This window comes from Netta rufina (assembly GCF_964035555.1).
Source record: "Netta rufina genome assembly, chromosome: 2".
NCBI lineage: Eukaryota > Metazoa > Chordata > Aves > Anseriformes > Anatidae > Netta > Netta rufina.
Genome location: NC_140124.1, coordinates 112809570 through 112825009, shown reverse-complemented (window position 1 = coordinate 112825009; position 15440 = coordinate 112809570). Strand labels below are relative to the sequence as shown.

The window sequence follows — 15440 nt, the reverse complement described above, 5'->3', positions numbered from 1 at the left end:
ATTACTGCACATCAGTGTACAGTAATAGTCCAGTAAACAGGAGAGCTGTCTTTCCCCAGTTTATCATATGTGCCTGGTAATTTCAATTCTGTGGCTAAGTGGCTATATTTTTAACTTTCACGAGTTTTCACAGATAATTTATAAGTGTAGCAATTTATGTAATCTGATTGAATCAGTCCTAAAGACCAAGCAGTTACTAGTTACCTATAAAATATATAAATAATAATAAAAAGGTCAAATCCTTCAGACCTTTTAAGTTCTATAGAATGTCATCTACACTGAAAGCCTATAAGAGAAGTGATAAATCCCTGTTCTGAGCATCAGCATAGCCAGATCTGAATGGGCACGTCTTAACTTCATGTGCAATTTTTGTGAAAGCTTTTTAATGAGTTAATATGATACAAAAGATCACTGTGTAAACAAAGACTTCAAATGATTATACTTCAAGTAGCTCTAAGTTAGCACGTCTTTCACTGCTAACATGAGGTTACTGTTTTATGTGTCCTTTGGTGCCAGAAGGCTTACTGGGTTTATCCAAAACAAGAGCTGAAATCAGAAATTGGCCTCTGAGGATGGTCTTCCAGAGTAATAGAGTTCTAGTTAAATTCAGTGTAATTTAAGCTGCTTCTGGAAGTCAGTTGTAACATGCAGCAGACTGTTCTGACTATCTGCATAATTGTGCTGGGCTTCTGAGATTTGAATGCATTTGAGAGAGAGCCAATTTAACATACAAATATAATGACAGGATGCCTTGGATACTTCAGTGTAGTCACAGTGTTCAAATACATTTTGAAGAAAGTTTGTATTCTTAGGGATTTTTTGAGATCTAACATGAGTTAACAAAAGTAATGTCACCCTGACTCTAAACATCCTCCAGAACTGCCAGTTACTGATTTTTGGTCCACCTAAAGCAGACGCCTAACACATTTCTGAAGGGAGTGATTGCTGTGTAGGAGTCCAAATGTTTTTGTTTTAAATAAAAATTAAAAAATGCTGTCATGCAGTTTTAATTCTAGTCAATTTATATATATATATATATTTTTTTTTTATTTTTTCTGAAAGAGTGCAAGCAAATAAGTGTAATTCTGGGTCATTTTGGGGACATGCAGTCTTGTGTACAGCAGAATGACTTGCATCATGTAGTAACTGCAGAAAGTGAAAGCCACTAGTTCTCAAGCCAGTGGGTAATACCTCGATGAGAAGAATTTCATGTCCAGTTTCAGGGTTTGTAGAAAATGAATGCTTTTGGAATTGGTTATGTAGACAGCGTGCAGCTTGGCAGAACGCACAGAAAATTGCTAATGCTCTCCATAGCATGAAGTTCTTCACATTTGTGGCTTCTCCCACGTGCCTGGTGACAGGACGAGGGGGAATGGGCTTAAGTTGAGCCAGGGGAGTTTTAGGTTAGATGTTAGGAAGAACTTCTTCACTGAAAGGGTTGTGAGGCACTGGAACAGGCTGCCCAGGGAAGTGGTGGAGTCACCATCCCTGGAAGTCTTCAAAAGACATTTAGATGTAGAGCTTAGGGAAATGGTTTAGTGGGGACTGTTAGCGTTAGGTCAGAGGTTGGACTCGATGATCTTGAGGTCTCTTCCAACCTAGAAAATTCTGTGATTCTGTGATTCTGTGATTCTCTAGAGCAGTGCAAACAATTGCTTATCGTTTTTTCTTACTTGATTTGCAGGGTGAACCAACATGGAGGGGGAAGGAGAGGTTTGTTTTGGATTAAAGGAAACCTTTTTCTCACCCTGAAAAATGCTTTTTAGGGCTTTTTGGGGAGCTGGTCAGGGATACTTGACTTACAGTAAAATGGTGATTGGAGGAACTCAGCAAAATTGAGAAGCCACCTGGATAGGAATAAGAGAATGTGAGTGCCATTCTCAGGATTTTTCGGAGTTGTGAGCAGTGTATATACATTTTGGCCTATTTCCACTCTAAATGACAGCATCCCTCTCTGGGAAATAAATTGCTTTGTCTGAGTGAATAATGAGATTTTTTTTTGTTTTGTTACTGTATTTTCTTCCTGTAGTAGCAGCTATATTATCTATGGAAGGACAAGATTACCTTTCCTGGCCCGTCAGCTTTTAGAGGTTAATAATAGTAGAAAACCTTTTTGCTTAAAAAAGGGTATCTTGCTTAACCTTTGTTTCTTTCTGACCCGGTTGCTGCACAGTCTTTGTGGCTTCTTGAAATTATAGGTCATAGTTAGGATGCTTCAGTAGCCTGGTTTCCACACTGCCATTTGATTGACTGCAGAGTGGGGAGCCATTTGATAATTTGACTGTGTGGTTGATTCGTCTACTTGGAAAGAGTGACAGCTGGCTGAAGAACAGCTTAGAATAGACATTTGGAAGCCTTGAGGCGTCTTTCTGCTCTGGGTTCATGTTAGCTGTATGTGCTCTGCCAATGGAAAGGCAGGTGTAGAAGCTGGGTTTATATTCCTTTTGGAGCACAGAGGCATCAGTGACTAGCAGGCACTGATACTTTCAATCATTCACGTCCTACTTGACAAGATTTTAAAAAACAAAGAAACACGCCTGTATTCATTTCTAATTGGACTTTCTCAAGATGTATTTGCGCTTAGAAACAGGTAAAAATAATCTACTAACTAGCTGTCACTTAACTGTACTGTCCAAATTCATAAAGGCTTTGGATAACTGTGTTAAATGATTGCTCTCTTTACTACTTCCTTGCTTAACAATCCTCAGCAATGGAAGTCTTGCACGTCTTCTGGAGTGGATTGTTAAATTACTCCTTTAATATGTTTTTACAGAACTGTTTTAATTTTGTTCTTGTTTGGGTTATTTGCTTCTTTGTCTTTCTGTTTCCTTTTTTTTTTGTGTGCGTGTTAGATTTTTTTTTGTGGACAGTGAGGTAATTTCCCTGAAGATTATTGTCAGCCCCCTACTGTGCCAAAAGTGATTTGTGAATGCGGATGGCTAGGAGGATAAGAGTAAATGTGAATTTTTAAAAAATGTATTCTGTTAAAAACTTTTGTATGGACTGTCAATTAGTAGTGTAATTTATACATATTCCTCAGGTAATGAGTATAACCAAAACAGTCTGTCAGAAATCCAAGACCATCAACTGGTATATAATATTAACAGACTTATCATTTCAAATTTTTTCATCTTTAATCCTCTTGTGTTTGCTTTGTGTTAATTTTTTAATACTCAGTTTTCAGAGAGATGCATTAGTCTGTCTTTTTGCTTTCTAGACAAACTATGAAAACAGAATATACAGTCTGAAAGTAGAGTGTGGACCTAAATATCCAGAAGCACCTCCTACAGTTAGATTTGTAACTAAAATTAATATGAATGGAATAAATAATTCCAATGGAATGGTAAGTTGAAATGGTAAGACCAACCATATTGTTAATCTGTAATATAAACTATTTCAATGAAAAACAAAGGTGAGGAATATACAGTGTTGGACAGAGATTTCATATTTAAATTTTACAACATAAAGTTCTTGGTTTACATCAAAATTGTTTGCCTACTTCACACATTCAAATCTTTTGGTATTTACAGTATGTTAGTGGCTCTCAGTGGCTTAGCAATGAGACAACCATTGTTTATAGTATTGAAACAGCCATGTCTTTTAAATAAAATTAAAGATTTAAGTTTTGCACAGGAAAAAATAAATGTTTAAGCCATGTGTAGATATTTTCCATGTATTACTCTTACAAAACAAGGGCATTAGATTCATATCCTAACCAGAGTACTATATTGCTTAAGACCATTATTTATTTAGTCATTAAAGTTTGTTTCATTATTCCAACTTTATCTGGTGTTTCCGTTAATTAAAATGGAAATTATTCTGCCTGAGACTCTGTCTGGATGTAGGAATTCCCTTGTAATGAACGGATGTACTTATACTCCTGTTTTGTTTGTACTGTATTTATTCAAGTCTGAGATGATTTTAAGCTTCAGTTTTAAGGTCTTTTAATATCGATGGTAATCACTTTCATAGTAAAGATCCGTTTGCAATGAATTACATTCTTTGGGATGTGTTGGAGCTGTTGTAAGTGTTAAGATGGTATACTGATAGGTTATCTAAAGCCACTAGACCAACATCTCAGAAATAGTTTTAAATTGATTTGAAAGTATTTCTTGCATAGCCAACAAATTCTCTCTACCTGGAGATCTTATTAAACTTGCTATCTACAAACCAGCTGATGCTGTTTATTCCAGCTTGTAGTCTGAGTATCTTTGTTTATTAAGAGATTGTGATCAGCCAGTGCTGCTAATCTGGAATGCAGTAGAGTTTTTGGTATGTTTATAGTACCATTTTTGTATGTTCCTCTAGTAACATGTATTACTCTGTATCAGTGAAGAAGTGTGCTGTCATTAATTCATCTGTGCATGCTTGAGAATATACATGTAGATGCTGGTTTCCAGAAGCAAAATCTCAGACATTACAAAGGCTGAAAGCTTATGCTTACTGAGTCAGTCTGCTTGGAGCTTGTGTTTGGAGAAGTCTTGACTCCCTCAGCCTGATGGGGAATGGGCTGAACACTGTGACTGGAAATTCAGCTGGTGGTTATAAAAGCGCTGTTAGAATTCAGTCATTGGTACAGAAAAAATTGATTCTAATATATTTTTAAGCTTACACCAAAACTTCATTCAAATTTACCCCAATAGTTTTATAAACTACTGTAACTTAGGAAGGATTTGCTATGCAAATGCATAACTCTACCTATTTTAGCATTTCAGTTAGGACTAAGTTGTGATGTTTAATTAAAACATTTTTCAGCATTAATGAACTTAAAACTCATTCATCATGTAATTTTTAACGTACCACTTGTCCTGGTTTCTTGCGTTTTAGCATATTTTGCTGTTGTGCTCACTCGAGTTATGTCAAACCTGTTTGTCGGATAAATTGGGGATACATTTTACAGATGAGAGCATGGAACTGAAATTCTGATGAAGAGCTGAGTTTTTGTCTTCACTCAATGCATTTTTTTTATTTTTGGATGAGTGACTTATCTGTGGCTTCTGTGTGGATAGAAAAGAGAAGTCTGATCTCCAGATACGTTATGCATAATGGATATATGAGAGATAGTCACCTTGTGCAGAACATATTAAGAGTAAGAATAAAAAGTTCTGTCTAAACGTCAGGAAGCGTTTCACTGTGTGAGTGATGGAGCAGTGGCACCAGAGAGGTTGTAAAGACTCCCTCCTTGTGGAGATCTTCAAAAGCTGCCTGGGCAGCCTGCTCTGGGTGGCCTTGCTGGAGCAGGGAGCTTGGACCAAATGGCCTTCAGAAGTCCCTTCCAGTCTTAACCATTCTGTGATTCTGTGTAAACTAGGGGTAGAAACGGGCACTCTTAGAATTATCTGTATACAGATGCAGTATGCAGTCCTCCACATGAGGTGTTTCGTAAACATGACTGTATTTTAGTTTAACTGAAAATAAAGGCACTAGTAGAAGCGTGCAGCCTTTTTTAGAGTCACCAGTTTAATAAATGCTATCTAATGCTTAAATTCACATGCAGAAATAGTGCAGAAAAATATGAATGTATTTTACGTAGCAAGAAAATTAGTCTGTTTTTAGAGGTCATAAGAGTGACCAGCACTCAGTTTTCTAGAGAAAACCCTATTTTTTTTTCCTTTGTTATTGTTTTGTTTGTTTTTTATTTTTTTTTGAATACTGTTTGTGAATGACTACTTTGAGTCAGATACTTTATTTTCTTCATCTACTTTCTTGAATTTGAAACTAATTACAGTTTTCATTTTCAGTCTTCTAAGCATATGTTTTAAAACTAGGGGTTTAGGTAAAAACTTTTATTTATAGTGCAAGTATCGATAATAGTGCATGCATACTATTTGAACAGTTTTTCTTAAAAGCTTCTTTTTAAACATAACTTTAGGGAAAGATTTCTTCAAAACTAGATATAATTTAGAAACCCTAGAACAATTCTGATCAAAACTGAGGCCTATTTGCAGTAGGTTTTTGCACGTGTGATGTCTAGATGTGCTGCAAGGTGCTGGAAAGCAGAAGAGAAGTGTGGATACTTAATGGATGAAAACACTGGAAGACAAAATAACTTGACCCATAGCTCTGAAGAAGTCTGTTAAAATCAGAACTTGAACCCATGTCTTGTGAGACTTACTCTGTTGTCTGAGCCATAAGCTAAGATTTTTTTTTTTTCCTAAAACATTCCTCAGCTTCTCTGGAACAGTTCATGTTTCTGCTCCCTGTTTTATTTCCTTGTTTCTTTGAAGCTGCACTCTCAGTCATTCTTCCATATAATAGATCATAAGCGGTTTGCTGCGTTCTGTGAATGATTGGAAATGGCAGTGTTTATCTTCAGACAAGCTCTGCTGTCCGTGCTTCTGCAACCTGTTTTTTTTCACACATGGCCAGCTTTTGATCATGTTGCTTATAGATATCATGAAAAATATTGGCAACATGCTGAAAAGAAACGCGAGATAAACAGCAACAGAAATTCTGTTGGAGCGGTATTATAGTGCTACTCAAAATATTTGTAACGTTGTGAGGGTGAACTTTACAAAAGATGCGTGCCAGTTAATGCCTGAGGGAGAGTAGAGCCCCCAGCATGAGCTTAGAGGGTAATGATTTGTTTTGAGTTGGGGTGTGAACAGTGGAGGGGAGAGATGGATATGTGCTGGAGTTAACTTCAGCCTTAAACTGTTTTTACATATTGCATGAAAAGTGCAGGTATCTGTAATGAGTTTATTCTTACAGACAATAACAAGTTTATTGACTTCTTTTTGATTATTTCGAGAGGGGAGTTTTGCTTGCAAGTAAATTTTCCATCAGCAGCATAGATCCTGGGGACTGCTGTTTGATACATCTAGAGCAGAAAAGGAGAGGGGTAGTTCACAAGTATTTTGTATCAAAAGACTGAACTTAGGTTCTTTGAATCACCCTGGTAAATTTCATTTCTTACCTGCAAGTTAGTCTTTGTGATTTTCTACTTTGCAATTTGTGTATGGGAGCTACTGTGTTTGTATACAGAATTGGGTTACCAAGTTCAGAAAAGCTAGCCCGTGTAGGGCTGGACAAAACGCTTTTCTGTGTTAATGGTGTCACTGTTGTAAAATTGTATTTAAATTACTGTTCTTAATGCTGTGGGGTTTTTTCTCTTGGAAACTTCTGTATTCTGTACTAACGAAACACAGGTTGCGTTCTGGCATGATATTTATTTTCCCATAGTCATTTGAGGATATCTAATTTTTGGATCTGTGAGAGTGTTCTTTAACAGTCAGTCCTCCAGGATTTGCAGTCACCTCTGTTCATTTAAGTACCATTTACAGCTGGAAATACTTGTTTCTTTTAAATTCACTTAGTCCTATGTCAACTATAATTCTGTAAACTGTTGTCCAGTTACTGCTTTGAGTGTGTTTATTGTAAATAAAGCAGTTTGTTACCTCTTAAAGTTATCTTAGATGCTGGGAACATTATGAACACCCAGTATTGTGCAACGTTTTGCAGAATTACTTGGCTTGATTTCAAAAGTTTAGAAAAAAATAATATATGTAGTTTCTCTTGCTTTTGTTTAAGGATGTGTATATAATAGTGTATTCCCAGAATAAAACAGTCCTCAGGTTGCAGTTTCCAGCTTTACTAGCTTTTATGTGATCTTGAATTTTCTTCCTCAACATACCAGGAGGAACACTTGAATATTACCTCGGTGCTTTTGTGTGATTTGAACGTTAACATAGTTTGTGTCATCCTTCCAAATACCTTAGTGTTGTTCTTCATAAAGTGAATTTATTGTTCACTGCCTAAACTGGAAATAAATTCTGCAATGCGGAAAAGAGAACCTGAGCCAAAATCTTCGCTGCTGCAAGATGTTGTCAAAAAAGTTGGTGACTTGCGAGAAGAGACTTGAGATAAACAGCAACAAAATGCTATGGTGTGGCAGTCTTTGCTCAGAAAACACTCATAACTTTGTTAAAACAGAATTTACAGTCTGAGTTTGACATTACAAATTCCCAGCCAAAAAAAAAGAGAAAAGTTGGTGGAGTTTACTTCAAAGTGATCAGCTCTCATACTCCAACACAGCCAGCCTATGCAGAATTGTATTGGTCAAACATTGCTGGTGACTGACCACTACATGCTGTAACTGAGGCTGATCTCCAAACCTGAGAGAGGCTACAAAAGCAAAGTTGAGGAGAAGCAAGGAAAAGGAAGGTGGAATGGAAGCAGAATTGCAAGACTGAAGAAAGACATTCACTGGAGGATGCAACTGCCTTTCCAGCTATTTTTTGCTAACCCAGTCTATCTGAACAGATAATTAGATTAGTTTTCTTTCTCAAACCTACTGAAGTCTTAAACCTGTCTTTTTCTTCTTACTCATGACTTTTTACTGATTGTCTTCAGTTTGGGGCTTGCATCCCCAAAGGGCACCTTTCTCCTGGCTCTGAACCTTCTGTTGTTGCTGTAGCCTGGTCCTTGGCCTCCTGTACTGTAGCTTCTTTTTTCCCCTTACTTTCCTTGGGGAGACTATTGCTGTTCTGGTGGGTCAGTGGCATGATCTCTCCTCAGCTACTTCAGTAGAAGGTGCTGTGCTTCAGACCAACATGGAAGGTGTTTAAATTACCAGTCTGCCAAATTGCTGGCTTTCAGCAAAGTAGTTGGGGAGTACTCATGCTTTGTTCCGTTTTGCTAAGTAGAAGAAGATGGTAGGTTAGCTGCAGAGAAGCATTAGCAAGCGTTAGTGGGGAATAACTTCTTAAACATCTGCAACTATATGCAAAGTGAACATAGTATCTAAGCACTTGATTCCTCTAATAACAGGTTACTTCACCACCATGATGCTGTTTTCATTCTGGTGAACCTCTGTTTTTATTCAAAAATGGTGGTCTGGTGCTTTTCTCACTGCATTCTCTGTGTGGAGAATTGTTTTGAATAGTGTGAGGTCTACCATTCTAACTTTTCAAATGAATTAATGTTGTTCCTTGTTCACCGGGTCCAGCTGTTTGGACAGAAACTCTGGTGAGTTCTGCTTTAATCTTACCTAGAAGGATTTTAGAGGAGGAGATTTGTAGGATCTTGGTACCTCACAACAGTGATTCAGGCTACACGAGGCCTTACTTGAGCTGCTGCTTGGTAACACAGGTGACCTGTTATCAGAGTTTCTCTTTTCTTCACAGGTGTTTTTATCTATTACCCTGCCTTTGAAGAAAATAGAACCTGTTTTCCAGTTAAAGATTTTTTTTTCTCTGATCTTTTATCTACCACATTGAACCAAATACCTGTGTTGAAAAAGACGAGGAAGTAGTCCAGGAATAACAGTGGCAGTCTGACTAGTGTTACTTTCAGAACCTTTCTGTACAAGCTCATACACTCATTGCTTATTTTAAACCGGTGTGATCTTGATGAATAAGATAATTTCCTTTTGATGCTCTTTCTTTCCTAACTTATTAATGTTTGCAATAATTATTAAGTGCCTTACTGCCTTTGTGCTGTGGTTTAATGCTACGCAGTTGTTGGCAGCTTAAAGGAGTTCTGACTCTAGGCAGAACATTATTTGTGTGAAGAGAAGAGCTGAGCTGTTTGTGATTGTCTAAATTGTCCCACAGGTTTTATAAATGAAATGTCCCTTCCTTTCAGTTCAAATTGGTGAGTACAGTAGACTTGACAGCTCCATGAGACGATGCTCTGTAATAAGAAGGCAAAGAACTAAGAGATGTGTAAATGTTATATATAAAATATTTCAGTTTTTCAAACTATTTCTTAGCATATGTAGTGACTCTTGGTATATCAGAAGCACCACATAATACTGATGGGGAATAAATCACAAACTGAAACTTGCAGCAAGGGAAATTTTCCTTTAGAGAGGTATTCTACAAATTCGTGTGTCTTTTTTTTTTTTTTTTTTAAGAGCTGAGAAGAATCCAACTGTATACAATGGCTTAATGAAGGTGATTTTTTTTTGAGTAACTTGAAACAAATTTATGAAACTGAATTTTATAAGATATGGCTCCAGTTCAGCAGTGAACTGTTTACTGTTTTCCTCTCCCCTCTCACCCTATCCCTTTCCTTCTTGCTAACGTTCATATCAGCACAGGTGGGGGGGGTCCACCTGCATGTATGTCATTGTAGAATGTGGATCTGTGTGCAAATGTTTTCCTAAAAATATTTTATGAACATAAGGACACGTGGCATGAATGTCACAGAGAAAGTGTGAGGGAATGTTTCGACTCTTTTTTTAGAATGGTTCATTAGCAGTTAGTTACATAGAAATCTTTTAATTTCATGGTAACTTACAACTCCCTCTTCTTTTTCCAGGTGGATGCACGGAGCATACCAGTGTTAGCAAAATGGCAAAATTCTTATAGCATTAAAGTTGTACTTCAAGAGCTAAGACGTCTAATGATGTCCAAAGAAAATATGAAGCTTCCACAACCTCCAGAAGGACAAACTTACAACAATTAATTTTAGCTGATTCTCAAACTTCTGTCTTAAAACAACAACCTTCTACTCATGTTAATGTCTTGATTAAATCTCACAATGCAAACACCCACACATTAAAAGAATTTCAGCTGGTATACATGACCTGGACATTTGTAAGAATATATATAATATATGTATGCCCAATATGTTTTCAGGCACTATGGGAGAAAAAGGCAGCACAATTATTTTTTTCTCTTATCAAGGCACTGTCATTTAAGCATAAGCCTGAAATAGCCTAAAATTGGAATTCAGGTTTTACAAGATGAAAGCATGACAGAAAGTGTCAGATTGCTGTGGAATAATATATGTTTCTGAAAATAATCTCTTGAGAAGGCAAAATATAAATGGCATGCTTTATCCATCTTGCTTAGTAAAAGAGCTGCAGTTAAAATTTGTTTTAAAGTAGCAGGTACAGTGAATACCGTTGCTCATCTTGTTTAATTTTGCAAGGGTGTGGGTGCCGACTACTAGTAGTGTCACAAAGTATGTTCAGGATTGTTTTGATACCTGTATTTATAAAAAGGGGGGATTAATTTCTGTTAAGCAGCTCCTGTGTGTTACATGTATCGGACATGGCAAATATTTGTTTACAGTCTTTGTTCTAATAAACCATGCATTTAAGTTTTAGTGAAACAAAGGAAATGTATGGATATGTGATTGAGATTAAAGTTAGTCTTAAAATGTAAATAAAATGTGGAAAGTGTCTGAGGCTGTGCCATTTCTATAATAGTGATGTAATATATGTACAGTAACTTGCAGAAGTAGTGGAAAGACAAACATAATATTGCTGCTGGTTTTACGTGCACCTTTTATTCTTACCACTTTTGTATGCTTAGTTTACTTTAGAGGTCAAAGTATTTCTTTTGCTGCAGAGGACTAAGTTGTGTCATCTGTAGTACCACTTCTTTAGACAAACTTGCACTGTGTCTTTAAAAACAAACAACCCCCGACCCCAAAACAAAACCAAAAAACTCATCTAACCTTTCCTTCTTTGCCTCCCCTCCAGATTCTTTGGAGAAATGAGCACAACTTTCACTTGGCTTACTTGACCTCTGGGTGGTTTTCAGACCACATTGCTGAAGTCTTACTTAGTTCTCTGTCTTGCTTTGGCGGTTGCTGCCTTGTTTCATGCGTTCTTGCATCTTTTTCTCCTTTATTTTTTTTCTTGTCTGTTCCACCTTTGCCTCTTCTTTGGGGAAAAAAAATAATCTTCTGGAAGCTTTAATAAAAATTACATGTGTAGTACAGATCATGGTATTTCCATCTGCATTTCATCTGTCACCTGCCATTACCCCACTGTCCCCTTAGCTAGAATGCTTGTTGCCTCTCTTGCAACTCCTGGTCTGTTTTTTCAATGTACTCTGTCTAGCGGGAACTTGGGTTTTAGTTCTCATGGTTGCTCATAAGAAAGTAAGCTAATGCTATTCTTTTGGAAATAAGACCTCTCTTTTTCTCCTCTTGGAAAATGCAAGCGTTTGTTCATTGCAGTGAGAACATGTAACATTGGGAGCAAGTCGACTATTTGCATTCAAGATTTTATTAGTAGTTCTTTTGAAAAAGTGAATTTAATCAAAAGCCATCAAGTCAGGTAATTTTGTTTGACATGCCTTTGCTTATCTCTCATGTAAAGAACCTCTAAAAGCAATAAACTAGGTGTTTTTTTTTTTCTTTTCTTTTCCAGTCGAGAGATTTAATTAATATTTGTCAGTTTATGCCTCTTTTTGACAAATTTGGCACTTCTAGAACTGGTGGAACTGTAGCTGCCAGCTACCTCTTGTCTGTATTTATATGACATATCATTTGTGATGGTATGGCTGAAGTGCATTGCAACATTTTCGTGATTTTTTCATTTGAAATATCTTGATGCCATTAAGTCTTTCTTACATTACCATTGCTAATCTATATTTAATTAAAATAATGGAACCACGCAGTTCTGAGATGTGAATTTTTTGGAAAATAACATAAATGTGAGGGAACGAGAAGCACTTGTGGACTATTACATGCCTGGTAACATAATTCACAGAGTGTGAAAAGGGGCTGGTTGTTTGCTCGGTCATGTGTGGTATGAGATGATCCCACAACAGTTGTTCACCTTTGTCTGTACTCTGGCTGTTTGTTCACATCTGCATATCCAAGTGTAAGCAGGTGCATTTCGCATACATAAGTCAAAGTAATGGTGGTGAGAGTTGACCTGTCAGCTGAGCTGACACCAGGGTGTGTAATATAAAGGTTGACTGTAAAAAAATATTTCTGCAGCCATTTTAAGTCTTTCGTTTTTTTTTTTTTTCCATTTTGCTCACACTGGTAAAAGACTGTATGTAACTGATTATAGACTTTCAAAATGTCTTTGGCTACTGCATAAAATTGAGAGCCTCCCCCAAACTGTTTCATTACTTGTATTTTAAAGCAGAACTGCTTCCTCTCCTCCGGAAAGGTTGAATCGTTTTACAAGTATCCATGTCTGATCGGCATCTGCACAGCAATTGTTTTATCATGTTATATTTCTTCTTGGTAATTTAATTTACATACCAGAATTATAAATTTCCTCTCCTTAATTTGTGTTCTTTGGTCAGGGTTTATATTTGCTGTTGTTGGGAAATGCCTGTGGGATTTTTTATTTCATCAAAATTGTATTTGTATGTCTTACAAAGTAGAGCACTGTATTAAGCCAGTTTTCTGAGGAACGAAGCTCAAAAGTTTCAAATACAGGGTATGTTCCTCAAAATGAATTTGAAGATTCATGTCGTGCCAGTAGTCATGAACTGGGATTTTAATTAGCTTTGTGCTCTGAAGCATTGCTGAAGTTCTTGTGTTTTAATTGTTCAAGGGGGGAATAAAGTTCACTGTGAAACAGAGGGGAAAAGTAAATCCAAAAGATGGATTCATGCTTTGTAAACCTTAAGGTATAATGAGCAATCCAATGGAAATATCCACATTAGCAGTAATGTGCCTTACCTTGTTATTATGAAGTGCATAAAATGTTTTAAGATGTACACCTGCCAGCTGCCTTGATTGCACTGATCTTCCTGACAGCAAGATGAGAATACTGGACACCCAGCAGGACCAAGTCAGGAATTCACCTGCTCAGCTACTATGGAATAAGTGCGTAATTCGTGCTGCTCCTAAATGTTTGGATGTTTGGAACTGTGTAGTGGATACCTAAAGGAAAATGTTGGTGTGTCCTATCTGAGTTGATCAACCGTAACGGCAAACTGTGTAATTTTATAACTCACTTTTTTTTTTTTTTTTTTTTTTTTTTTTTTCTCTAAGTAACATATTCAAAATTTGTGTTCGGTAAAATTTACAAAGATTTTTGAGGTGGGGTGTTATTTCACACTTGGTAGAACGGGAGGAGTGCCTGTGGTCTTTCATTAATTTAAAAAAAAAAAAAAAAAAAAAAAAGGAAAGGCTTTAAAACTGTTGTTAATGCATCTGTGGTAACCACATAATGAAAGACTCGTGGGAGAAGGATTTCTTTTTTTTTCTTTTTTTTTTTTTTTTTAACCTGTTCTGGTGTTTGTATTATTCTTTGAAACAGTGTATGATTTTCAGTTGCCTTAAAAATACCTTTAAAAAGTACAAAAGAACGGGTTTCAATAGCTGATCTTAGCTTCCACGGCACTTGAGCGCTCCATTGAATGGTTAAAACAGCAACTTTCTCCATGGCCTTAGTGTCAGTGCTGTTTACAACAATTTTTACTGAAAGGATCTGTACCTCTGCTCAACTGATAAACGGTTGTAAATAAATGTACAGTAAATTTCATTCCATGAAATGCGTAGTGTATGCCAACTCTCAAGTCGCAGTCTCATACCTCAAATAGGTTGATGAAATTTTTCTGTCTTTATCATTTTAAAATAGTGATAAATGTAAAAAGCCTTTTATTATTTATGTGCTTTGGCATTAATGTAAATGGGTAACTTAATGGATGGTATTAAGGTAATGCATAAATAACCAGTGCTTGGGATAGCTTGTTATAATGCATGTTTTTGATACTAAATTTATGACTTTTCACTATTTCTTATGGAAAGCAACCCAACCTGCTTTTATTATATACAGTAAGGACAACATGTAAACATGGTTTTAAAATGTATAAACTTTGCAGTTCAGGGTTAAAATAAAGTTTTCATCAGCTCCTTTGTGCTTGTTCCCACTCTGCTCCCAGTGGTTATTGCAGATGTATAGATAGGGTGATTTTCCTTATGCAGTATTATTGCTGTTAACTTTATTAAACATGCAAGAGTGTTAAAAAGGCATGGAAAAAAATCTGCTTTTCTTCTGTAATTTCAACTAAAAATTGTCAAGAAGACAGAAACCTGGCAGAAATAAACATGGACTGTGTGTATTTTTTTATTTATTTATTTTTTGTTTTTAATGGACTGTGGGAAAAAAATACCTAGTTTTATTTTGTTTCAGTTGTTACAGGCATAAAAGCTGTTACAGTTAGGATACGAATAGCTCAAACAGTAGAAATGTGAAATTCTTATGGAGATGAGAAGGAGATTTTTTCTAGCCAATCTTTCCAGTGTCATGAAAAATGTTGGGTTAATAGGGGAGAGAGGGTTCAGTCCTGCAGAATCACTTTGGGATATGAGCTATCACTTCTATCTCCTTAAATTCAGCCTGGGGCAACTGAACCCCGTTCTCTTCCTCTCCTTTGCTCTTATGAGATAATACTCTTGCACTTGAAACTGCTAAATGCTGTGCTGAAGTCCAGCAGGTTGAGATGACTGTTTCTTTTAGGTTTTGATCTGCAAAACTTGCCACCAGGAGGAACTGTGTAAATTAAGACCTTGAAATTGTGTGATGCTGGTGGCTGTGTGCTTAGTTTTTAGGTTACTCTAAGGGATTGGTGATCAGTGGTATCAAGTTTATATGTGTAATTAATGAAGTCAATACTATTAATGAGGAAAATTGGTCTTAAAACCTCCCTGTGTTTGTCACAGTATCAGGTGAATTGTTGTAGCCCTGACCGCTGCCCTTTCTGGCCTACAGTTTTTTCAGCTTTTTATTA

The 15440-nt window shown here is 36.5% G+C and overlaps 1 protein-coding gene across 1 annotated transcript in view; it reads left to right on the top strand.

The window, feature by feature from the left end:
• Positions 1-11133, top strand: part of UBE2V2 (ubiquitin conjugating enzyme E2 V2) — a 29373-nt gene extending 18240 nt beyond the window's left edge. Inside the window, exons 3-4 of the mRNA XM_084306662.1 lie at positions 3218-3343; positions 10264-11133. Coding sequence (XP_084162788.1) covers positions 3218-3343; positions 10264-10410 — 273 coding nt within the window. The 3' untranslated portion in view covers positions 10411-11133. The remainder of the gene's footprint in view (positions 1-3217; positions 3344-10263) is intronic.
• Positions 11134-15440: the final 4307 nt, after the last annotated feature.